Source organism: Saimiri boliviensis, chromosome 9, assembly GCF_048565385.1.
Source record: "Saimiri boliviensis isolate mSaiBol1 chromosome 9, mSaiBol1.pri, whole genome shotgun sequence".
NCBI classification, from domain to species: domain Eukaryota; kingdom Metazoa; phylum Chordata; class Mammalia; order Primates; family Cebidae; genus Saimiri; species Saimiri boliviensis.
The window spans coordinates 122629071-122654490 of record NC_133457.1 but is presented as its reverse complement, the minus strand read 5'-3'; the positions used below and the strand labels follow the sequence as shown (position 1 = coordinate 122654490).

The 25420-nt window shown below is 50.4% G+C and overlaps 1 protein-coding gene across 1 annotated transcript; it reads right to left on the bottom strand.

Moving 5' to 3' along the window:
• Positions 1-604: 604 nt before the first annotated feature.
• EDN3 (endothelin 3) lies at positions 605-24757 on the bottom strand. Its single transcript, XM_074406721.1, is given in 6 exon segments — positions 605-1381; positions 3016-3079; positions 3082-3095; positions 4265-4444; positions 23521-23809; positions 24325-24757. Coding segments are annotated over 6 exon segments (732 nt in total). The 5' UTR covers positions 24377-24757; the 3' UTR covers positions 605-1248.
• Between the last annotated feature and the right edge of the window lie 663 nt (positions 24758-25420).

The window sequence follows — 25420 nt, the reverse complement described above, 5'->3', positions numbered from 1 at the left end:
CAAAATCCTACCAGCAAATCAGCGACTTTCATTTCCTCATGATAGGTCATCATTTTTATACCTGTAATAACTTATGAAATACACATAGAGAACTTGACATTTGGTCAAGGCCAATGCTCTGTCATACACCATCTTAAATGTCTCCATAGGGGCCCTGGACACCCACTCAAATGCTGGTTCTTATCTCTGCAGCTGGGTGGGGAGATGGGCGGCCTCTCCCCTGCGCAGGCAGGGTCACGTGGCAGAGTCACATTTCCACACTCACGGTAAGCTCAGCTTGGCGGGAAGAGTGCAGCTGAAAGAGATTTTGAACTGTCAGGCGATACAATTCCCAGTTGTTGCCAATTATGTAGATAAATAGGAATTTACGTAATTTACAAAGAATTTGTGTTCATGGCTTATTTTGAAGCCATTCCCCAAAGATCCACATTTATTCATGAAAGCAAATATTCAACCTAATAGCCTTGAGCTGGGGGGCTTGTCTTTACAGTCGGCTTCCTGCAAACAAGGCCTGGGAACTCCGTTGTGTATCCGCCTGGTGTCTATAAAGAACACAGAGGGCCAGTCACTGAACAGGAACAGGCTCCATACTGCAGATACTGTCTCCTTTTCTTGTCACAAACATCAAGGTTCCGTTTTTCTTCTTTTTCCTTCTTTCGAGATACATTCTTTTGGTGGGTATCAAGCACAGCTGAAAATTTCTCTGCCTAAATCCCATAAGCTTCAAATTCATAAACTCCTGTACAGCTATGATCCGTGTCTAAAGCCGACGCCTCGTGGCCTTCACTGACGTACGCCATGCGGCCTATTCTAGGTCTGACTTTCAGGATATGAAAGTCACACGCTCCTGCTGCATGGGCATTTCGCATTTGTTACAAGATGGACATATGTTTACATTTGCAGAGAGTTAGCTTTGGAGGCCACTTATTCTGCCAGAGAAGTCATGTCAAAAGCCAGTAAGTGGCTTTCCAACTTGCCAAACCTCTCAAACACAATTTCCTGCACGAAACCAGAGCCGCGGGCGTCATGGTCTGGAGCACATCTGGGATCATTTTACCCATTAGGAAAACTGGGGTCATTTGGATTTGGGCATTCTTGTAGTAGGGGGGTATTGTTAAGTGGCGACTCTTTGGGTGGGTTTCCTGCCCCAGGCGAATTCACTTCTTGTCCACAAAGAGGTGGGAATCTGAACTGTGTGCAAGCTATGAGAGAAGCCTCCTGAGACCAGGATGCTGCAGGCCTGTCCTCCTAAGGGGCTCCGTGCTGAAAGAGGCAGCAGGGGCAGGTAGGCAGAGCGAGGGCGAGTCCACTGCTGGGCACGAGCTTTGGATGGTGGAGGTCTAAAGCCTGCTTGCTTTGTCTGTCCTTGACTTCAACCTATCTTGGGGAAAGGGGGCAAAAGAAAAAAAAAAAAGGTATGTTATGAAAGTGTAGCTCTGTGAAACTGAAAATGGAATGTCTTCCCACTGCCTCTCCAGCCTGTTCCCTGATTGGAACTGTACGTACCCTTTTACCAGTGCTTCTCAGCAATTCCCGAGCCTACCACTAGACTGGAAAGGTGTGACAATGATAACGGCGGCAGACACGGCCGCTAGGAGCCCTCCTGCAGCCTGGCCCCGTCTTTGATTATCACAAGCTAAGGACGGCGGCAGATTCCACTCTGAGAATAAGAGTCTGGGAATTACTAACTTGAATCTTGTAGGAAAGCAAGAACATTGGCTTCATAAAAGACTTTTTCTTCCCAAGTAAAACTTCTTACAAGAGCTTTACATGAGTCGTAGAGACCTGGAAGAACACTTTTCACGAGGCCGCATCAACCCCATCTCGAATTACAACCACCCCACACTCCCTATCCCTGCTGTTATCCTTTGCAATCTTGCTTTATATTGTACATACTTGTTTGCTGTCTGCATCCCCCACTAGTTAAGCTCCATAAAAGAGATCCTGGGCCTTGTTCCTGCTGTGTCCCCAACATCCAGAATGGTGCCCAGCCCCTAGCAGGTGCTCAACAAGTCTTTGCTGAACGAATGCATAAGTGAATGAATAAATGATGCAGTGGATGGATGGGTTTAATTACATCCCACCCTCACTGACAGGAGCTTTGGTTTGGGGTGAGGACGAGAAAAAGAAGAAAAAGAATGAAGAGGCCAAGTGGGACCATCTGGGTCTGACTCATGCTCTCCCGGGCTCGGTCTCTGCCACCTCGGCCCTCCTCCTCCCGCTGCATTTTTATTATGGATGCTGACAGATCCCTCTCTGGACTAGACTGGAAGCGATCTGCCACCAATTTGGAAAGCCTCCTGTATACTGAGCATGGTTTCATCTTCTCTTGATCAGTCCCTGTAGAAACCCAAGCCACCTCCAGGCCATTATTATGAAAATAAATTCCCATCCCATTGCAGATGTGCCACTGAGTCATTAATAACAACTTCTGATGGATAGAGTGACAAAGAAAACCAGTCTGCTTACAGGAAACCCTCAGGATCTCTCATACGAAAAAGACAAGTGGGTTAAAAAAATAATAAAATGAATTGGAGCACCAAAGGACCTGCTACCAAGCTGCTGTGATCCACCTCTGTCCAGAATCAGCTGCTGAAAAGAAGAAATGATTTTTTTTTTTTTTTTTTTTTTTTTTTTTTGAGGAGAAAGACCACATGTTGCTAAGGAAGCAGAGGCGAAGCGTGAGCCTGGGTAGAGCAGCCTGCGGGGCCTCTGAGAGTGGTGGTAGGCCAGCTTTCTCCAAGCCAGGTGAAATCCAAGCAGGATGTCACTGCCCAGAGCTACGAGGGATGCAAGGGCTGGTTCCCAGGACACACAGCAGGGTGGCCGGGGCCAGGCAAGTGACCACAACCGTCCACAGCTTCAGCCTGCTCTGCCCCCAGAGACGGTCCACCAAAGGTACCATTGCCTATGGGTGCAGCACCCCATGAGATCTGGGGTACCCATAGGACTAGACCAAATGCCACCCCCTCAAAACACCCTCCGCCCCGAAGGAACGACACGTCACATCTTCACCTCCTTTGACACTGGCCTCTGTTGGCACCTCTCACCTTCCCTTCCTCTTCTTTGTCTGTTTTTCTGCTGTTCTTGAATTACTGTGGGGAGAGAGCTGGTTTTAATGAATCAACCTGCCTTTTCATGTGGCTGGTTTTTCGGTGTCAAATTATGACTTCCTCTTCTCCACCAACGAGCACATTAGTGCGTTCCCCAAGGACTGTGTCTCAGGCACAGTTTCTGAAGGCTGAGTGCTCGGTGGGTGGATTTCTACCAAAGTACAGAATATACTCACCACTCAGTTATTCATCGGATGTTTAAAAGCCCAGAAGGAGGAAAAACACACCCAGTTCACACTGGGTTTTGCAGACTGCAGACCCTGGGGTCCTGCGTGCTATGGTGTCTGCCTTGTTAGGAGCCCACCTCTGTCTATGTCTCTTTTGTGCGCGTCAGGGCAGCTCACCTATGCCTGCTCCAGGAAGGGTTTTGAATGGGCTGCTCTGCCTGGCTGCGTTCATGAATCTTGGCCCAAAGTTAAGAAGGAGAGGAGTAAGAAGCATTCACAGGAATACCTGTTCAGTGAATACCAGCTCAAAGCTCCTGGCTCAAACGTGGAGTCTGCTTGTTGGTTCCATTCGACATGATTGACAAGCGTCCCTAAAGCAGCCAGGACAGACCACAGGGTCTCAAACTTGGGGGCCTCCAAGGGCCACAAAGTAATTTATCAATGAGTAACACAGGTAAATGGATATTCAACATCCTACTCAAACGTGAGATGCCTCCACTCAGTTCCAGCCAATAGTGGCCAAAGCGATGGGCGGGCTCTGAGGCCAGATGGTCCTACATGCTGGTTTTTTTTCCCCCAATAAACCTTTTGCGCTCTTATCATGTGCTGTTTTCAAAAAGGCTAAAAATATGTATTCGGCGGGGGTTAATTCTTCCATCTTTTAAGTGTTGGCAACTTATTCAGATTTTCACAGTGTGCTGTGCAGGCCAGAAAAACAATGTCTGGAGAGCAGACTCAGCCACAGCCACGGTGAAGCCTCTGCCCCGAGAGGCAGCGAGTGGGTGGGGACATGGCGCCTCCCGCCCTCCTGATGCTGAGGACCTGGGTCTTTTCTGGGCTCAGCATCTCCTTTCTCTGGCCCACAGGACGACAGCGGTCAGGCTGTGACTGAACCATCCTGCACGCTCCTAGAAGCCCCTGGCCTGGCCAAGTCAAGGGTTGATTCACGTCTGCAAATGAGTGAAGCTAGAGGAGGTGTCATACCTGCTGACGTCCAGAGTTTGGGTGCAAAACTGCAGGCAGGCCTTGTCGTATTTCCCCGCACAAGCGCAGCGCAGGTGCGGCCGCTGTGAGAGCGGCAGGCTCCCCGGAGGCAGCCCCGCAGACCTCTTGCCCCGCCGGAAGCGTCCTCTGTGGTTGGACAGTCCATAGGGCACAGTCCGTCTGCAAAGCACAGGGTAATGTTAGGTGAGCATGCCCAGGCCTCCCCACTCAGGGGCCCCCAAGGGTGTGGAGTGAGAGCTGCCACCTGGCTGAGGTCTCAGAAACGCGTGTTCACACCCTCCCTGCTACAGCTCTGGGTCTTAGGAAGGTTCTGGAGGGAACTGTGCATCCTCTGCTCTCCGCAACCCCCAGGAAGAGTTGGGACTGAGGGCATGGAAGGACATGGAGGGTCTGGGTAGCTGGGCAGCAGCCAGCCTGCTCAGAGCCCAGCAGGCACCTGGGCACATGTGCCTGCCCTTTCAAGGCCCTCAGCCTCACCCAAGGCACCGGCTGCAGGTGTGGCCTGAATGCCCTGGGACTCAGCGCTGTGCACAGGGGTGGGCTTTCAGTCTCTCTGAGACCAAACCATGGCTGGCGTAGCCCCTCCAGGGCAGGTTTTGTTCCTTGGCTCTGGAAGTACCACCTGGGCCTCCACCTCACCCCCATGGAAAGCCAAGAAATAGTTAAAAACAACCATAGCACCCTGTCCAGAGGTTTTTCTTCCTGTGCCAAGGGCATTTGGGACAACCTACACGCTGGTCCGGGTCTTCGCCCTAAGCAGACTACCTGCCTACCCCGCAGCCCGAAGCCATCCCTGGGTCTGAACTGAGTTTCTTCCATGTGCACAACAGGGCTTGCAGTCTGTGCTAATGAGAAGACAGTCATTAGAGATTCACCCTGGCCTCTGCAAGTTGCTTCCTCAAAGACACAAACATCAGAAGGAGCACTCCATGCCCTCTGAGAGGCGGGCGAGCCCTAGCCGTGCAGCTGAAGGTGGAGCCAGCCTCAAGAGGAGCCGCGCTATAAAGAAGTCTTGACACTGTTAACCAGTTTTGTTCATGGTTGGCATCAGCTGGAGGAGTGTGAGGGCGTGGTTCAGAGCAAACCCGTGAAACCTGGTTTTAACAAGTGCGTGCATCCAAACCATTGCTCCCCAGAGAACAAGGAGGTACCTGCCAGGCAGTTCAGTGGGAAGAAGTTAAAAGCAGATGCTTAACTCATTAGTTTTATTGGACTTGATTTGAGGGACAAATTACTAATAGCTAGAGGAAACATATGTGGCCAATGCTACTTTCCCATAAGCTGTGGTGTTTCTGCTAGTCTCCAAAGAGTAACCACCTTGGTTTCCATTAACCCCACAGAGTAGCACCAATTATCCATCTCAAAGGGAGTCCTGATAACCCCTCTTTCTTCTTTTTTGCTTTTTTAGACAGAGTCTCGCTCTGTCACCTAGGCTGGACTGCAATGGCGGGATCTCGGCTCACTGCAACCTCCGCCCTCCCGGGTTTAAGCAATTCTCCTGCCTCAGCCTCCCCAGTAGCTGGGGTTACAGGTGCATGCCACCATGCCTGGCTTTTTTTTGTTTTTGTTTTTGTTTTTGTTTTGTTTTGTTTTGTATTTTTAGTAGAGACAGGGTTTCACCATGTTAGCCAGGATAGCCTCCATCTTCTGACCTTATGATCTGCCCACCTCAGCCTCCCAAGTGCTGGGATTACAGGTGTGAGCCACCACTCCCAGCCACACTCTGCATTTTTAAAATCAAATCAAATTGAATTTCTTCTCATTTGAAACACACACCAGGAAGCCTTTTTGAGGCAGTGAGGGCAAATTGGGCAAGGGCGCCCCACAGTGACCTAATGCTTGAAAGGAAACCCCCACCGCCCCCATCTCCCAGCTGGGTTGGACACAACAATGTAAAACTGCCCCCACCCTATTCCTCCATTCTTGTTCTCCCCCCTAACTCCTTCCCACCCAATTTCCTCAACAAACAGAGGTGGTGGGTTCCCTCCAGGCAGAGGCAGGCTCCGCTGATGAGCCATCTGTGCCCAGGAAATGGAGACGGAGGGCAGGATCCAGCCCTGTACTGAGCTGAACCCTCTTTCAAGCCCATTTTTTCTCAGGAATGGGAAATGGGGGTGAGGGGTGCAGCAAGACAATGCAGACATTGTTTTAAGGCAGGGTTTGGCTAAAGGTATATTTTTCCAGCAATAGGGCCACATTAAATTTCTAAGTGTTGACATTAAATTCAGCCCCCCATTTCTTGGTGAAAATTACACACAAGGAATAACAACGTTCCCATTTTTCCATCAGCAGCAAGACCTGCAATTTTGAAATTGCTGTCAGCTGATTATGCATTTGCACTTGCAGAGCCACTCAACTTGAGCCAAAGCACTCCAACGTATTTTAAGGAAGGAAGGAAGCAAGGCAGCATGGCATTTGTTAATAGGTTTAGCACTTCCCCAGTCACCAAAAGCAAAATGGTGGTATGCAAATGAGCCCTGGTGATTTCAGAGAAAGTTGAGAGAGGCAGGGCCCTCTCCCATACTCTCTGCAACAGCCTTGAGGCACAGAAACCCCTCCACCAAGCCTTGGGCCTTCTGGGCATGCACTCTGGTGGCCAACCTGTGTGGGTGGGAGGGAAGCCGATGGCACAGCAGGGCCTGCCCCTGACACTGTAGAGAGTGGAACAAGAGTCCACAATGGAGGCCCACCTCCCACAGGGAGGCTTCAGTCAACCTGATAAGCTCTTAAAGGAGAAAGTGTTATGCCCCCTATCTGGACAAATGCGGCTTCCAAATGCCTTGCAGATCCAGCCTTGATTTCGAGTCCTGGGCACCTGGCCACTCCGTACCGGAGTGTGGTGGAGACCCAGTGCCTTCTCTGCTACCCTGATCCATCCCACGCCAACCTGCCTTCAACGGTTCCCTGTGGATGCCCCAGGCTGCTTCCTCCAAGCTCCTCCCCCCCACAGCCTGTAAGCAGCTGTCACCTGCAGGCCTGGGGATAGGTACCTGGAACCCTGCTCATGCCCAAGTGTCAGGCCCTGGAGGATACCTGTGCAGGCCCTGGAAGTGGTCTTGGGGATGAGTGAGTAGGGAATTTCAGCCCCTGAATACCCAGAACATGCTCTTGAAGAGGGTACATGTGGCTTTGAGTCCCACAGGCTCTTGCAGTGGGGTGGGGGGCATGGCCAGAGTGGCATCAGAGGCAGTCCTCTAACCCACAGAGCCCGTGGTTTGGGTGTTTCTTACCCATGTCTAAAGGCAGATTACCAGATCCCCAAAAGGAGAGGGCACGTCTTTTATTTCTTTGTTACCCACCATGGGCCGCACACAAGGCCAGGCAAATAGACTACTGACTGAGCAACTGCCAGTTCATGCTGAGATCATTCTAGTCTGGGAAGACTGGATTCTTTCACCCTAAAGAGTTCAGTAACCGCAAAAATCACTGCAAAGAATCTCCAACATTTTTAAGCATCCACTATATACGTAGTAACAATGTGTCACAGAGACACCGAAAGGGATATCCCTATGTGTCCATGCCTTCAGGAGTTAGATGCTGTTGCACTACGAAAACAGGAGAAGGAAAAAAACGCCAGTAGGTACAGGTATGTGCCAGGTACACACAGGTCACATGACCTGGTAATACTGTTCTTACGTTATGTGATGATCACTTTGCCCTCTCAGCAACTTCCTGGTTGACAAAAGGGTGGTTGGACAAAGCAAAGGAGATCCTGCGTGGAAAATACCCAGCAGAGAGTCCGCTGCAAGCAAACAGTAGCTACTGCTGTTATTTATCTGGTCTGGGAGGTCAAGTGAATGGTATCAGAAAAGTCCCATCTACTAAGCTGGCATTTGAGATGTTTGCCTTGGCAATAAAGAAGGGTAATAAAGAGCCCAAGGCCACAAGGTCCCTCCTTGGACACCCTTCTGTGGGCAGATTACCAGCTCACAAGCACTTACGCCCATATCTCATGAGCATTTACATTTTATTTGTGTCCTGCTTCCTCACTGGCTGCTTACTGAAGAGTGAGCAGGAAAGACTTAATGGTAGACCGTGGATGTGAAGTTAAATTGGCGAAGAGCCTTTGACTAAAGAGTGAGCAGGAAAGACTTAATGGTGGACCGTGGATGTGAAGTTAAATTGGCGAAGAGCCTTTGACTGAGCAGTGGTTGTGGCCTGCTGTCCTGTAACACAATGGGGTCTTCAGAATGCAATCCTTTATACAGGTAGGCAGTTTTTTCCATCTGCTCCTGTCCCAGTTATAACACTCCATGCAAGAGCTCCATGCAAAAAAGCAGGTGAGAAGATTAATCCAAATACCCTAGGAAAAACAAAATACCCTCCAGCACACCTCCATTTGCAATCTCTGGTGGTGTGTGTGTGTTCGTATAATAAATTATCACTCAACTTATGTATTCAGAACATTCATTATTTGATTGGTGTAGTGGCATCAGAGTCTTATTTGTGAAATGTTTTGTATTTGTCAGGTTTTCCCAAAAATCACGTGTAAGTGTTATTAAATATTACATTCCCAAATTTCCCATATTCACTCTTCATTTGCAATACCACATTGAAAACACCTTATTTCACTCTACAAGAAGTTTTTAAATAAGGAAAGCTGACTTTTGTTTTAAAAATTCTGTTTTTAAGTTCTGTGCTGCGTTTTCATAAATGAATTAACAATTCTCCATCTTTCTGATCAGGAAGCTAGCCTCTGTATCTGAAATTTAAAGAAGAGACAAAGATATTCTCAAAGGCCAGTCTGGAAACAGCAAAAGGAGCTTCACTGACCAGATTCTAACTTCTTAGGAAAGTTTATCAAACTATTGAAAACCCAGTTTTCATTCCAGCCCCCACAACTGAGTAGCATTCAACAAATATTTGCTAACTGCTTTTCAACATGCAGGCGCTGGGGTAGACGCTGGGTGACACTTATAAAAAGACAGACAAGGGGCAGGGAGCTGAACCCATGCAGTTTTAATCCAGTACCGAGGTTAGCAAATTGGCATTTTTGTCAGCTTTTTTCTGTCAATGGCGTTTTTTGCTAAATCCGAAAATTTCACATAAACATCCCAATTTCCAGCTTTTCTTGAAGAACTGGAAGTTATGCTAATACCAACCTCATATTCCAGCATGGCAGCCGAGTAGTGATGCCGGAGACTGGGCATAAGCCTTCCATTCTTCCCCAGTCCACGCCATTTTCAGTAATTTTATACCTGGCCCCCTTCACTCCTCTTTTTTGTGTGTCTGGCCCTCAGGAGCATCTGAGTTTACAACTCCTAGTCTAGTGGCTGATTCCATAAAGCGAAGACAGGTCAGATGACACATGAACAAAATTAGTACCTGATACTACTGTCCTCTTTACAAATAGAGATGTTGTTGTTTTCATTTAAATAGCCCAGCTGGTGGCTTGAGTGTCCCTCCAACCAACAGAACGTGTTCATGTCACACTTAGGAGACATGTCAAGTTGACGATCTACTTCCTTGGTTCGAATTTTTCCTTCCGAACTGGGAAGGCAGAGGCAATATTGCCTTTTGGCCCAAAGGACATACTGTACAGAAGACACGGCTCTGTGACTTGTCCTGTGGCCAAGATGGGGAGAAACAACTCTTTCCCACTGGCAGACAGTCAGGAGGCAGCCCCCAGCTGCCGGGCACCAGCAGTCATCGGATACCACCCCCTGCCATTCCCTGGAGAAGCAACTTTTAGACCCTCGCATGCTTTCTAACTGCAACTCAATTTCAGATTTTATTACATTCCCTAGAAGGCACCACTCATCAACTCTCCCAAGCTTAGAAATGCCTGCCCTGGCAGGGAGGAAAGTGTCAATCACCTTCTGTAATCTGAACCAGTTTGAATGTGGCTCTAATGAGTAAGATAGAGTGAAACAGGAAGATTAATCCAAATACCCTTAGAAAACAGAATGCCCTCCAGCAGCGTACCCACAGTATGGTCTCCTGTGTGGAAGTGGCTGACTATTCAAAGGCCCACGAAAGTGACCCTTCGCTTCAGCGGACATCCAGTGGATGCTGCTACGCATGAACAACCAACCCTTGGAGACAAAGGGGAGGGATCGGACCAGGAACAGCGGCACCTGCGCTCCACGGACTGAGAAGCAGGCAGTTCTCTGGAGCCCGAGGCCAACATTGGTTATTTTTGTCTCCTAGAATCCAGTCTGCCATCTTCTCTTTGGAGAATTATCCCCCTCCCATTGTGTGAGGTCCCTGGGGGACAGTCAATCGCCAGGCCTCACCTTCCTCTGCCTGAGGACTGATCAGGAGACCTAAACTGGGCCAGTCGGACCCCTTCTCTCCCAAGACTCCTGAGAGGAGCAACTCAAGATCAGAAAACACTCTGAAGCTGTGATTTGCCAAGCGGCCCCGCCCCACCTTGTCCACTGGGCACACTCTCAGGCCCCCGGTCCTACCCTGGCCCCACTCCTTTCAGAGCCTAGGGCTTGTTTTTGCCTCCAGTCTGGGAGCGAGCCTGCATCCTTCCAATGAAGTCCTCCCGCGCTTTGCCAGCTAGACTGGGTTTCTGTCGCTTGTGACCAGTGAACTCTGGCGGACCCTGAACCTCACTTTAACGACATGGCAACCACGGCCTCTTGAGTGTAAGAGGAAGGCTTGCAGTCTTTTTTTTGTTGTTGACCAAAAAAACAATTCTCTTCACCGCCACAATGCACAAGAGCATGTTCAGAATCACAGCAAACCCAGCACACTAAGCTGGCTGGAGTCCCTTCCCCCAGGTGTGCACACTGTGAAATGTCTGTCCTCTGCAGGTGGAAGCATGACATGCCCCTCCTCTCCCCCAGCAGTCCACTTCAGCAGGTGGAGGCAGGCATGCTATCCCTTCCTTCCCGGGAGGCTCAGAGCCCACCCCCGACACTCATTTGACCACCTCAGGAGTTTCGTTCTCTACTGAACTTACTCCTCGCGCACTTATCGAATGCTTAGGAAAGTCTGCTGTGGGCCAGGCCTTATGCCAGACAGCCCACGGGGTGCTCTTCCAACCTCCAGGAAAGAAAACAGGCCAGGAAACACAGCTCCTCAGTGACCTCATTATACAAGCAGAGAACACACACAGGCACTTTCTGGTTCTAAAGACTATTATACAAACCTTACGCTTCCTAAACATGGGAACAGTGAACCGGCAATTCATAGCTTTACTTCTGCTGCAGAAAATTCTCACAGCTTAAAGTTGGGAGGACCCAAGGCAGATCGTTCATCCCACCGCCCCACGAGGTGGGAAGTCCATCTCCTGCAGCCCTCAGAAAGAGCCCATGATTTTAGAATATTTGGAAATGTCAAAAGCAGTGAGCAATGTGCTGTGGGTTAATTGTTGCCTTTTCAAAAAATACGCTCTATGTTTCTCCTTTCCCCTCAAAAAACCTTTGGGATTATCCAGGACTTGACTGAGAATTTTAACAGTATCACACACCTTTGCAAACAGAATATTGACCCCTACCAATCAGACCACTGACCCCTACCAATCAGACCTAAGAAAGAGGGCCACTACCTTCATTTCATTTAAGAGATGGGGTCTGGCCCAGGCACAAACCCCTGGCTCAGCAACAGTGAGACCTTGTCCAGACACGCTGCTGGTCGTGTCTCCCCCATTCACCTCTCTGTCCAGGGTAGCTGACACCATGTCTGGCTCAAAATAGGTGCTCAGTCAGGTCCCAATATCTCAACAACAAATATCTGTTAAATGAATGAATGAATGAGGTCCACATAAGCCATCACTTTCCGGCCCTACCCGGTGGCCCAAACATGGCATCCTTGGCTGACTCAATGGATCTCCAGTTATTTTGTCCTTACCCAGCCAGTCTTTAAGGAGTTTTCTTAGAAAACCTTCTAGATTACTTGTGGCCTCTAGATTACTCGAAGTGGAAGCATTATGTCTTGGCAATAACTCCTGCAGGCCACATCAGCACCGTGGTAGACAAACCAGGCTGCATAGATGGCTACGGTAGCAGAGGTAAAACAGACGCTTTACTAGGCTGGCAGACCCAGGCTTCTAGGCCCAATGACTCACTCACAGGAAATGTGGGCACCTTTCCTCTGGTTCTGAGAAACAAAAGGACTGGCTGGATCTCTACAGGGTCCCTCTGGCTCCAAACTCCACTCAGAGATTCTCGAAGGCCCTCACCATCCCTTGAACATCCTTAAAAGGCTGAGTTACTGCAGAAGGCCTTAGACCTTTACCCCAACACTAACATCACAACTCAAAGCAGGATTCCCCGCCCCACCCAAGATAAGTGGTTCCCAGGATCTCATAGACTGCATTTAGAGAGCCTTAAGCCAAACTGTTAGGGTGCCTGGAGTCCTTTCCCCCAGGTGTGCACGCTGTGAAATGTCTGTTCTCCCCAGGTGGAAGCGGAGGTGGAAGACATTTTCTGATCTCGAGTTGCTCCTCATGTTCTTCACCATTGCACATTCTTCCATGGCCTATTATCATAAGACCGAGTTTAAAAATAATCTCAAAGTCACAGAATTTATTAGACCATCAGCTCACTGGACCATAGACCTATGGTACCCATGCACTTAAGGATATTTGGAGGAAGCATTAGGGGGGTCAAAGGAAAGGAGAACAGCAGAAAAATACCTCTGTTTTTGTTATATGGTGTGTGATTTTCAAGACTGACGGCTGAAAAATAAAAATCAGAGAAACAAACTCCTCCAAAGCATGGGGAATGAAGTCGTCTATGGAATCCGAGAGACAGCAGGTTTCCCTCCGTCTGGTACAACCCAAATGCATCAAATGAGTGAGGCTAGAGTTTCTCTCCCCAGCCCCCAGTGACACTGGTGAACTCCAGGCCGAAGTAGGCCTGAGAAATCCGTAGCTGCCTGGCCCAGCCTCATTATAACTTTATTCAAAGCTGCAGACAGACAGGGCTCAAAATAGTTCCCGGCAGTGGAAAGGGAAGAGGGAAAACAGGGAGCAAGTATTTTTGTAAGAATGAATGTATCCCCAGAGAGAAATGCCAACACCATTATACACACCTTTGAATAATCTAAAAAAAGCAAGAGAAGACACCCTTGCTAATTTTCAAGAGATATCAGGTTAAGGATGGAAAAGATATTCATGAACAAGACTTATGCTCACCATCACAATGGCAGTAAAGACACTCTCATGCTCCACCTAAGCTAACTGTCTGTGTCCTTGTGTCATGCCCTTTGGGTAGCTCTGTCCGAGGTGTTGGACCCAGAGCAACTCCATCTTGAATAGGGGCTGGGTAAAATGAGGCTGAGACCTACTGGGCTGCATTGTCAGAAGGTGAGGCATTCTCAGTCACTGGGTAAGACAGGATGTCCACACAAGACACTAGTCACAAAGACTCCCACTAATAAAACAGGATGTGGTTAAAAAAAAAAAAAAAAAAAAAATATATATATATATATATATATATATATATATATATATACATGGCTAAAACCCACCAAAACCAAGATGGCGGCCAAAGTGACCTCTGGTTGTCCTCAGGGCTCACTATATGCTAATTATAATGCATTAGCTGCTGAAAGACACTCCCACCAGTGCCAAGACAGTTTACAAATGTCATGGCAACATCAGGAAGTTACCCTTTATGGTCCAGAAAGGGGGAACCGTCAGTTCCAGGAATTCATGAAGAATACACCCCTCGTTTAGCAAATGATCAAGAAATAACTGCGGTAGACTCAGTCAGGCAGCCCATGCCACTGCTCTACGAAGCAGCCATTCTTTTGTTTCGTTACTTCTCTAATAAATTTGCTCTCACTTTACTCTGTAGACTCGCCTCCAATTTTTTCTTGCTCAAGATGCAAACACTCTCTTAGGGTCTGGACCAGGACTCCTTCCCAGTAAAAGCTCCAATAGATTTATCGCTTACCTCAAACTACTGAGTCTCTATTCGAGACGCAGGCTTTATCCTCAAACAAGACGCCAGGGCTGGGATTAGGGTGAGGCAGGTGAGGCGAGTGGAGCAAGCTGAGGGCCAGATCCTGTCTTTATTAAAAATAATATTTGGTCGATTGTGAATTTTCTGCACTCATTTTGGTTTTCTGATAATAGTGCATTACATTTTACTTATTTTTTCCTACTGAGTTTTTGGTGCCTTCTGAAAGTTTGTACCTGAGAGAGCGCCTCACTCACCCCCAGTCTATTCTCAGCCCTGCAAGAAACCCATGGAAATCAGATTTCTAAAAATCCAGAAAAGTTACAAACACCTCTGCTGTCTCATGTAGTTGCTTCTGACTCTCAGCAGAACTACTTTATACTCCCCAAGCCGTGGTGTGAGAGTGTCCACCAGCAGGCCAGTCATGCTACTGGCCATGTCTGTCGGCACCTTTCTCATCAATGCATATGAAACTAAGCTGTTTCTGGTTTTCAAATTACTGAGCCAGGGAACAGGGCTCCCTGACTGTTCTGCTCCTGAGTTACAGTTTATTAAGAGCTCCCACCACATGTGCCCTGAAAAGGCCATAAAAGGAGGGGAGGCCAGTGCTTCCAGACGCAAGAAAGTCTCCAAGTTCTCCCAAAGCTCTTAGCCTTCACACTCTGAGGTGGGGCAGAGAAGAAAGACAGCCCATGCTTCGTCCTGTTGGTCTGTTTTTGGGATGCCTCGGGGGTGAGCTGGGATTCAGAAGCACCCAAAGCTCTGCTGGACAAGCAATTCATGCACATGTGGCTGTCCTCCACTACACTCAGCCACGCTCTGTGATTTATTTTCCTTCTGCGTACAATCAATTTCTATCCCAAAAGGGGTAAGAGTGTGCGTGTATATGTGTGTGCATTTCTGATTTTGAAGAACACTCTTTCAACTGAAATGTGACAAGGAAGGAGAACAGGTCACTTTCTCATGCAAAACAGAGACCATCCACTTCCTATACACTGGAACTCAGGGCGGTGGTGTAGACAGGGTCACCCTTTACAGCTCCCCCTCTGAGGTTTGGAGCTGGAATTATAAAGCAGAAGCATTGTTTGCCTCCCAGCTTCCTTTGTTTTAAATTCTTGCAGGAATAAACATCACCAGACACATCAGAGCCTTTCATCTGCCTTCAGATTTAAGGCCAAGTTCTCACTGCAATGGCCCTTTCATCTAGCAGAAATCCAAATTCTCCCTCAGGGTCACAAAGAGTCACAACCTCTTTGTACCAAGTTTTCTTCCTACAAATCAAACTGCCTTCCAGCCTCAAGTCCCTCTGTCTCCCAAGTGGAGATCAGTTGCATTCCACCAAGTTTGTGTTTTTATTCCTGAACCACTCACCCCTCATGCTGACGCTGGGGCAGAAAATGGGGCTTTCTGCCTGTGCGTGCCCAACAGGAAAGTCCTTGTAGGGCTGACTTTTCCAAGCAACTGCAAAATTGTGCCCTAAGTCCCTCCAATTTTAAAGAAGTATTTTGCCGCCTCGTGTTCTAAGAAATACGCCACTCCAACTCAAAATGGGTACCAAAAGTGTGCCAGTTTCTAAGGAAGAGAGAGAAATGGTTACGTGAGGGGGAAAAACCCCTGAAACCATGATCAGTCAGAACCTGAAGCTCAGGATCCCTTTTAGTCTGGCCAAAACCCTCTTCTTTCACATGGCTGTCTCAAAAGCGCATCATGAAATGATGCTTTATAAACGGATGTCTGTAGGATTTCCTCAATTGCTTCCTGGTGACTCCCGGTTGCTGACACCCACTTCAGGTCCTGCGCAATGCCAGGTGAGGTTGGAAATGAGGCTCCTGGGGTCCCATGGGGTCCTCAACTGCAAATTACAAGGCATTATATCTACTCTGCTGGACATACCAAGGCCAGGAAGGCCGCAGGTGCCTCACGGGGCTCTTAGCATAGGTGTTTAACAAAGAAGTACAAAACAGATCATTCCTCCTGTCCTGAACTGACACCCCAACCACCCCAGTCACTGCCCCTACCTCCTATTTCACTGACACAGCCCCAGACCCATGCCCTCAATGAGCGCCATGCCCCAATCCTGAAAAGTTCCAGTGAGTTACCAAGGGGAGAGGGAAGCTACAGAAAGCAGAAAGGAGGGGCTGACAGGGCAAGACTGAATCTCAGCCCAGCCCAGCAACCTTTGAGTCTTTATCAGGCTACTTATCAGTGACAGCAGACAGCCTGCCACACCTCTTCCCAGGGTCTATAAGCCATCTGCTAATTGAAGCTAACAGACCATCCTGCAGGGGACAGGGTGTACAAGCGTGCTCTGGGGCACTCCAGGGGCTAAAATCAGAGTCAGATGGTCCAAAGAGGTGGACCCCAGCAGCACTTGGGAAAGGACTTTCTATTCACCAGCCAGCCTCCTCCAATCACAGAATGGAATGTGGCAGGAGGACTGGGTCTGGCCCAGGAAGGTTTCTGCGGGGCTGGAGGTTGTATTGTTATCATTGTGGCCACCGTCTTCAGGGACGCTGAGTGTTTACTAGATTGTAGGCGCTGTGCTAACCACGCCCTGTGTACTTTCTTATGTCATCCTGAAAACATCTTTCCTCATAAAGTGCTATCTATTCCCCCACTCTCTAGATGGGGACACTGAGGGTCTCAGAGGCATCATCGCCTAAGTGGCAGATCCAGATTCCAGCCCAGGTATTTGAGCCCAGAATTTGAGCTCTTAACCCCTACAAATGGATGTGTTTCTCCTCCATGTGGCAATGTGGATGAGTGGGCCCCAGGCCCTGTTTCTCTCTAAACCCTAGGAGTCTCTGAACCGAAGTCTGAAGCTGGATCTGCAAGAAGAGATGGAGTTGAGCAGACCCATCCCTTCTGTCTGCCTTGCTCCCGTAACCACACCAAGAAGCAAGAAGACAGGAGGAGGCATGGAGCAGAAGCCAAGAAAGGAAAAATCCTGCACCAGGAATAGAGTTCATGGCCTGGGAGTCCCTCACCTTCTTCCCCAAACTCAGCCCCCTCTGTCCCTGCATCTATGACATCAGGATAGACCTTTTGGTTTGCTTGGAGTGTACACTCAACCAGCCCCTCTTACCTACAGAGAAACCACGAAGGCTCTGGTAGGCTAAAGGAGACTCATGTCCTTCTGTGTAAGCCAAGGCTACATTTCCAGAATAAAATTTAGGACATGTGATAGACAAAGGATTTGCGCTTTGCCCATGTGTTAACATATGTCTACAAAAATAATCTTGCAAAAGGGCAAATATATGATTATATAGAATTATATATATGAATCATCACTATCAAAAACAACAAAACCCCAGCCCTAACAATAAAACAAGACCCGATCTCTAAAAAAAGAAATTATTTTTTACAAAATTAGCCAGGTGTGGTGACACGCATCTGTGGTTCCAGCTACTCGGGAGGCTGAGGTGGGAGACCTGGTTGAGCCCAGGAGCAAAGGGCGCAGTGAGCTGTGATTGCACCACTGCACTCCAGCCTGGGCAACAGAACAAGACACTGTCTCAAAAAGACAAACCCCCCTGAATCAGCCATGGTTGGGGAACTATGTCTTTTATTCATTCTTGGGTCCCAGAGCCCCACCCAGTGCTGACCCAGGTGAGGCACTCAAGGAAAACACATTGAATAAATGAAAGCAGGAGTCACCTAGGATGGCATATTAGTCACCTAAGAAGCCCACATTGGGAATGTTCCCACAGCAGGAGGCTTACAGGGCACGCGTCAGGGCCAAACTTCTGGGCTGGCTGCCCAGTTCCCTACTCACAAACTGTAACCTTGGGCAAGCGACTCCGCCTCCTTGGCTCAGCTTCTTCCTGTAAACTACAGAGACAACAGCATCCAACTAACGGGGCTGTCACGCAGATGCCATGAGATGATGTGAGGTCACGATCATGGTCGACATCCTCACCATCCATGCATGGCATCATGATTAGTAGCAGATTAAACATGACTCCTTTCCAAAACCGTAATAGCCAGAAGACTGGCCATCTGCCTCAAATGGCCACATCTCCAACAACAATACTGCCAGGTATGGCTCACAGGTCCGGGTGATGCCCACGCTGGAGTGCAGTGGCGTGATCTTGACTCACTGCAACCTGCACCTCCCGGATTCAATCAGTTCTCCTGCCTCAACCTCCCCCTAGCTGGGATTACAGGCACCAGCCACCATTCCCAGCTACTTTTGTATTTTTAGTACAGGCAGGGTTTCACCATGTTGGTCAGGCTGTTCTCAAACTCTTGACTTCAAGTGATCTGCCTGCCTCGGCCTCCCAAAGTGCTGGGATTACAGGTGTGAGCCACTGCGCCTGGCCCAGGGTGACTTTTATCAGGATCCCAAAACCATATTGTGGTGCACAGCTGGGTCCACATGGGCAGGAAGTTGGCGTTCCAGATCCAGCCGTTCTATAGGAGTGTTCTAAAATGTGGAATGTCTCTTCTTGAGACCATGCCAAAATGCCTTTCTTGAAGAACACAGAAGGGAAAGCCAGAATGAGACGCTGCCCTTTTGCAGTAAAATACATTAAAATACAAGTTTAAATGTTTTGTTAATTCTTCTTTTTTCTCTCTCCTTACGACTGGGCATCTTGGTAGGAGCTGACCAGACTGCTGGGATTAAGAGAGACCTGGCAGGTCGCTGTCCTGGAGTGGCTGATGTCTGCATCTGCCAGAGGGGCACAGAGAGGCAATGGCAACTCCTGGCCCAAGGCTACACAGATAGTCATGACCAGGACTCCAGGGCAGCACTCCTGGGTTCTGGAGTCTTCTCCGCAAGTGGGGACTGTAGATCCCAGATTTTCCACCATGGTCAAGGTTTGCAACATCCTGCCCTGCTCTTTTCATAACTGCATTCCTACTTACCAGCCCATGTGTGTCGTATTTTGGTTTGGAAAACACAGTCATCATCCAGCATCACAATGCCTCCCTCAAATGTCCTTAGAGGAATGAACAGATGGCAAGACCTCTCAGCTCATGGGGTGGGAAGGAACACAGTAGGGCCCTTTGCTGGGTGCCCCACAGCTTAGTCAACCACTGGATGGACAGCTTTTCAGCCTTCAGCCAGGCTCTGAGGGGCTGGTCCTCTGTGAAATGTGGTTCGAGCTGATATCCCTGTTATGGGTCACTTTAGGTGTCAATTTGGCTAGGCTACTGTGCCCATTTTTGACATGTGATTAACATTTAAATCAGTAGATTTTGAGCAAAGCAGCTGATCCTCTGAAATGTAGTGGGCCTCATCCAATCTGCTGAAGGTCTTCACAGAAAACACATGTTCCTGAACAGAAAATAATTCTGCATAGCTGGGATTATAGGCACGCGCCACCATGCCTGGCTAATTTTTGTATTTTTAGTACAGACGAGGTTTCACCATGTTGGCCAGGCTGGTCTCAAACCCCAAATAATGGGGCTGTCGTGCAGATCCCATGGGACGTCCCAAGATCAACTCTCTTGGGAATTTTCAGCCTACTGGCATGCAGATTTCTGGTCTGCTAGTCCCCCTAGTAGTGTAAGCCAAATTCTTAAACTAACTCTCTCTCTCTCTCTCTCTCTCTCTCTCTTTCTCTCCATATATATATATGTTTCTGGAGATACATTGCCCATAACTTCTGTCTTATCCTCCAAAAAAGCCCATGGCCCCCAAAGAGCAACCAAATATTTCCTTTGGCATAATCTGCACACACACACACACACACACACACACACACACACACACACCCTACTGGTTCCGTCTCGCTGGCGAACCCTGACTCCTACAGTCCCCAGCTACGTGGTAGAACATTCTGTTTCTTCAGTCTGCTCACAGAGAACAGCCACAATGTACAAGGACATCAGCACACAGACCTCTTGTTCACCACCTGTCCCCTTACTATCTTATTCTTGGCAAATTTTCCATGACAATAGGATGGGACATGTTTTTCTCTGATTTGGGACTTTGCTTTTGCGGGAAGGGGTGGGATGGTCTGGGGACTCTGTGGGGTTGGGGGACCTAGCACAGTCGGCAAATGGAAATCACAGCCTCCCATTGATGAGCTGTGACCCCAGCAGCCTTGACAGGCCAAATATAGATTTGGTTCCTCTTTGGGGCCATGGAGTTTTTGGAAGACATCACAGAAGTTATGGGCAACATCCCCAGGAAGAATTCTCCTGCCCACACCCATCTCCAGGGATGTGCAGGTCCCCTGAAGAGCAGCCGTGCTGCTGGAGGAAGAGGCCTCCTGCGTGGGAGAAGGCACCGGAGTTTTAGGAGCTCAGTAACAGCAAAGATGAGCCGGAGTACCCAGGCGGCAGGACTCAGCCAAAAGTCAACCAGCATTTCCTGAGCACCCGTGCCAGGCTGGGTGCTGACAGAAAAGGGTGACCAAGCTCAGGTCTGGAAGGACAGAGGCAGGGAAGAAAGAAGGAGGGAGGGACAGCGAGGAATCTGACCTTCTTTCCAAAAGAGGCTTAAGAGACGAAGTAGTCTCTTGAGACTGAACTAGACAGTTAACTTTCCCCGGGAGCTGCGGAATGGGTCTCGAAGTAACTCCCAGCACTCCTCCTCCAGCATCTTAGCTCCTCGAATGTAGCATAAATGACCGTACTCAGAGAAACTTCCATCAAAGATAAAGTAGGAGCGTTGAGTCTATCTTCATGCAGCTGGATGGGCCATGGGAGGAAAGACGCTGAAAGGTGAAAAGCACCCAAAGTTCAAGACCCCCGATGGAGGCACAAGAATGAAGGCTCCTTCAGGTGCCCAAAGCAGCCGCCACTGGGACAGTGAGAAACCACAGCTGGTGGAGCAGTTGGGAGAGTGAGGCCAGTCCATTAACGGAGAGGGCATGACAGCCAGGAGACAGGAACTCGCGCGAGGTGGGGTTGTGACCAAATGGTCACATTTCTAGAACCGCTGGAAAAGACTGTCACCTGCTTCCGGTGCCTCTTTTGCTCAGTTCAGTCACTTTATTAGATTCCCCCGAGTTCCTCAGGGTCCAGGTTCCCTGTCACTACAGCCCATTTTCTCAAGCTGCAGTCTTGTCTGAGGTATTTTAAAGATGGCAAATAGACCTATCTACGCTTCCACAGGGTTTCAGGAAGGAAGGGAAGAAGGGAAAGAAGGGAGGGAGGGAGGGAGAAAGGAGGCCATTCAGTAAATTCTGCCTCATAAAAATTATTCTGCCTGTCTAATCTCCAAACGCTCAAGTCTGGCTATTGTCATTCTTGTTTCCAAGTAGCTCAGGAGACGCATGAACACCAGATTTAATCCTTCTTTCTTCGTGTTTAAATTGAACCAGGGTGAGGAAGGAGGGGAAGAGGTAAATCACACTTTAGGGGGAAGTTATCAAGTTGGCTGTCCTGGAAAAAGTCAAAGAGCCGCAGCTTCATTTCAGGACCAACTCACCATCATGAGACAGGACTTCAGACAGATCGCAGGGTGTATGAGACAGAATTGCAAACAGATCGCAGGGTGTTGGTTGAGACTCAAGTCATCGCTTCCTCCCCAGCCAGTGCTCTGGGGCTTGGGGAACGGGCAGCGAATGAGACGGTCTCCAAATCTTCTCCCGCTGCCGCCACCCCAGGTCCCTGCCTGTCATTCCATTAGCTTTCTTCTTTCTCCTTCTAGAGTCACAGCTGGGGATTCTGGCCAAGACAAGAACTCAGTTCCTGGTGACTGCCCAGTGCCTTCCATTCTACGAAGCGAATTTGGTCAGGACTCAATGCCAGTGGGCTAAGAATCAGAAAGGGCAGTGCTAAGGTGCAGGGGCTAAAAGGAAAGGTGACTCCCATCACTGTCTGAGGATAGGGGGCAATTGATGAAGGACAACACGCATGGCTTCTACCTTCCCCACAGAGGGAGAGAAGCCGGGAGGCACCCCTCATCGTCTCTGTTTCAGGTGAATGCAGCCCAGCCAGCAAATCTGGCTATCATACTACAGAGTGGGACCCAGGAGAAAATGCAAAGGTGCAGCTCTTGGTTCAGAAGGTATTAAGGATTTCAAGACAGTAACAGCAGGACATTAAGCCGAGCCAGAGTCCTGAGTGTGGGTCCCTGTGCAAGTGTCCTGCTGGCTCAATGTGAAGTCACCCTGCCTGCCCTTCTAACATGATGGGGTGATGTTCCAGACCTATCCCGGATGTGATTAGAGGTCTTGTCCCCAGGTCGGAAAGACCTTCCACCCCGTCGAGTTTACTACCCTCCGCTGCACTTCATTTTTCAGGTGCCCGTGATACAGGTAGGTGAGTGAGCTGCATGGAAGCTGCTACCGAGGGCTCAGAGTACGGGGCTTGTGGATAAAGGAACCGTGAGGAACATGAATCAAGGTGGCTCCGGACACAGTGGCAAAGTAGCCTTTACAGGCTTCCAGGGGTTTGCATTCACAACCATCTCTTAGTTCCCAGCTAAGAATCCCTATTAGGGTGCAAGCTGGGGTCCCAAGAGATCCCACAAACACCCAGAGAACAGAACTTAGAAGCGTCTGGTCCAAGTCCCAGATCTTAGAGATGAGAAAGCAAATCCCAAGGGGTTGGTGACCCAAGCCAGGTCAAGCCCTCTGTATGGCTTGCAAGATGACATGTCTACAGAAGGGGTTCCCTGAACACTGGGAGTCACCAAAGCCCCCCATGTCACAGCTACACTCTCTCCACATGACCCCAGGAGAAAGCTGACTTCCCCACAGGACAAACCCCAAGCCAAATTCAGGATGGTGCAGTGTACGTCCTAGGAGAAGAGAGCTCCTGAGGACTGCAGGAGCGAAGGAGAGGCCCTCTGTGGCCATGGCAGTGGGCGACCAGAGCCAGCCTGCAGAAGGTCCTGGACGAGCTGAGGAGAGGTCACCCTGCCTGGGCGCCCAGGTGGGCCTTCCAGGAGGAAGGGAGCCTGTCCCAGGAAAACTCCCCCCCCGAAGTGAACTGCACAGGTTCTCTCAGGCTCAGCTAAAGCCGCCCTTAGACTCCCTGGAGAGCAGTACGCTTTCAAGGGGTTGCGAACCCCTTGGATCCTGGTGGGGTCAGCAGCAAGTATGAGCCCCCTTATCCCCTGAGGAATGAGATAAACTTTCGGGGCTTCCTCTATCTCAGAAAAGAAGCTCAGAGAGACTTCTCAGGTATCTAATCCCTCTGGTCAGTTCCCTTCACTCAGAGGGAGGACTCCCCCTTCCACAGGATCAAGCTCAGGATTGAGTTTCTCTTGGGTCAAGCCCTCGGGGGGATGTAGGTCATACCGATGACCTGCAGAAGAGACCTGGCAGGAGGCCCCAGCAAGAGCTAAAAGCTGTGCCAGGGCAGGCTCTGGGCTGACTGAGCAGGGCTGGGGTGGAGTGAGGTCCTCCTGGGAATGCACAGATGTGGGCCAGGCCTGGGAGCCACGTTCCCCACCGTGCAAGGCTGACTTACTCGGGTGTGTTGATCCAAATGATGTCCAAATGGCAATAGTAGACACACTCCTTGTCCTTGTAGGTGAAGCACGTGCAGCGCCTGGATCGGTGGTGCTCAGGGGTCCCCTTGGCAGCCTGCTCCTGCCCAGGGCTTCCAGGACTTGGACCCTGCAGAGCTGTGGGGGCCACAGTCCCCTCGACAGGGCCAGCCCCAGTCTCCTCACAGTCCCCCTCAGATCTGGCTGCAGTGGGGGCCTGGGACACTCCGCGCCTGCCAGCATCCCCAGACTGGGAGCAGGGCACCAATCCTGTAGGAGGCAGATGGAGGGGCTTCTGAGCTGAGTGTGCAGACCCCTCAACACCCGCCACCCCCAAACACCTAGGAGGCGGGTGGAGCAGACAAAACGTCTGCAAAGTTTCCAAAGCTCTGCGCCGTTTCTGAAAAATATCCAAGCTATCTGCGTGTTCTGTGAAAAGCCTGCAAGCTATCTGCACCCGCTGAAAACTTTGCAAGCGTTTTGCACAGCCTCTCAATAGTTCGCCAACTTTCTGAAAAGTCCCCAGTTTCCTGAAAAATTGACCAAGTCGGCCCAGGCAGCAGGTCTCCAGCCCGTGAGCGAGCTGCAACCCCCAGAGCCTGTGGGGATAGTAGTTGCGTGCGGCTTCTGCTCCCCAGCCCGCCCCCAGGCGTCTTCAGGAGTGCAGAGCCCAGGCAAGAGTTTGCTCCGTGCAACGCACATCTTCTCGGTGCCTTGGATCCCCCGCCCTAGGTCCTTTTGTGTGCACTCGCGCCAGGAGAGGCGCACCCGCCCCGTGCGCTTACCTGCGGCGGAGGTCACGGTGAGCCCGAAAAGGAGCCACAGCCCCGGCTCCATGAACCCAGATCAGGCGCCGGAGCACCGTGCCAGAAGGACGGCCGCTTCTGGCCGCGAAAGGGCACTGGGGCCAGGCACAGCTGGCCTCGCCCTCCAGCGGCGGGGGTTCGAGGCTGGCCGCTCACTCGCTGCGTCTCCAGCTCCCGCCAGGAGTTGGCTGCCGCGGTCACAAACTTTCAAAGCGCGCTGCCCATCCCTGCGCGGAGCTGGCCGGCTGTGGGCTCGGGCTTTTCTGCCTCCTGCAGCACCCTCGTCGCCTCCCCGCCCCCCAGAGGGGCTGGAGCTGCCTTGCGGAGCCTTTGAACCCGGGCACACCGGGGGTCGCCTCCCAGGCGCTGGGGGGAGCTGGCCAGGAGCGCAGCGGCCCGAGGCGCACCCAGGACAGCGAGGGGCGGGGGCGGGGCGGCGCGGTGCGGCTGGGTGGGGTGGGGTAGGGTGGGGTGGGGGCCGGGACAGCTGCCAGCTGCCGGAAGGCCACGAGAACGCGCGCACACACGCACGCGCGCGCACTCACTGGCGCACCCCCGCCCGCCAGTTCGCTGCTCCGGAGTAGCAGCCCCCGCCATCCAAGAGCAAGAACAGATGAAGAAAGGCTGTGCAGAAGGGGGTGTTACTTTTCTATCAGGGGCTGAGGGAAAGACACATTTCTCAGTGTTCCCCGAGTGACACCTTCCCCTCAGAGAGCCTGCTTGCCAAGGCGCTCGGTGTACTTTACACTCCTGACTCACGCCGGGCAGGCTCCCTACCTCTCCCAGGAGTTCAGAGCCTGCGGGTGGGGCAGGGGCCCGGGAGCAAAGTCAACAAAGATCCTGGGTTAGCGGTCCTGTGGTGTCTGGGGCTTCCTCAGCCCTCTGCACAGGTGAGGTGGCTTCAGGTCAGAGTCTGGCTCCTCTCCCTAAAAGCCAAGTTCATTCACACAACCGTCCCCACCATGGGAGATGGCCTCCCAAGAGCCCCCTGTTTCCTTCATAGCCTTCCAAGTCCTATGTGTGGGTGGCTGTCCCCATCTCCACCTCAGATAAGAAAGTCTGAGACTGGGAAGTC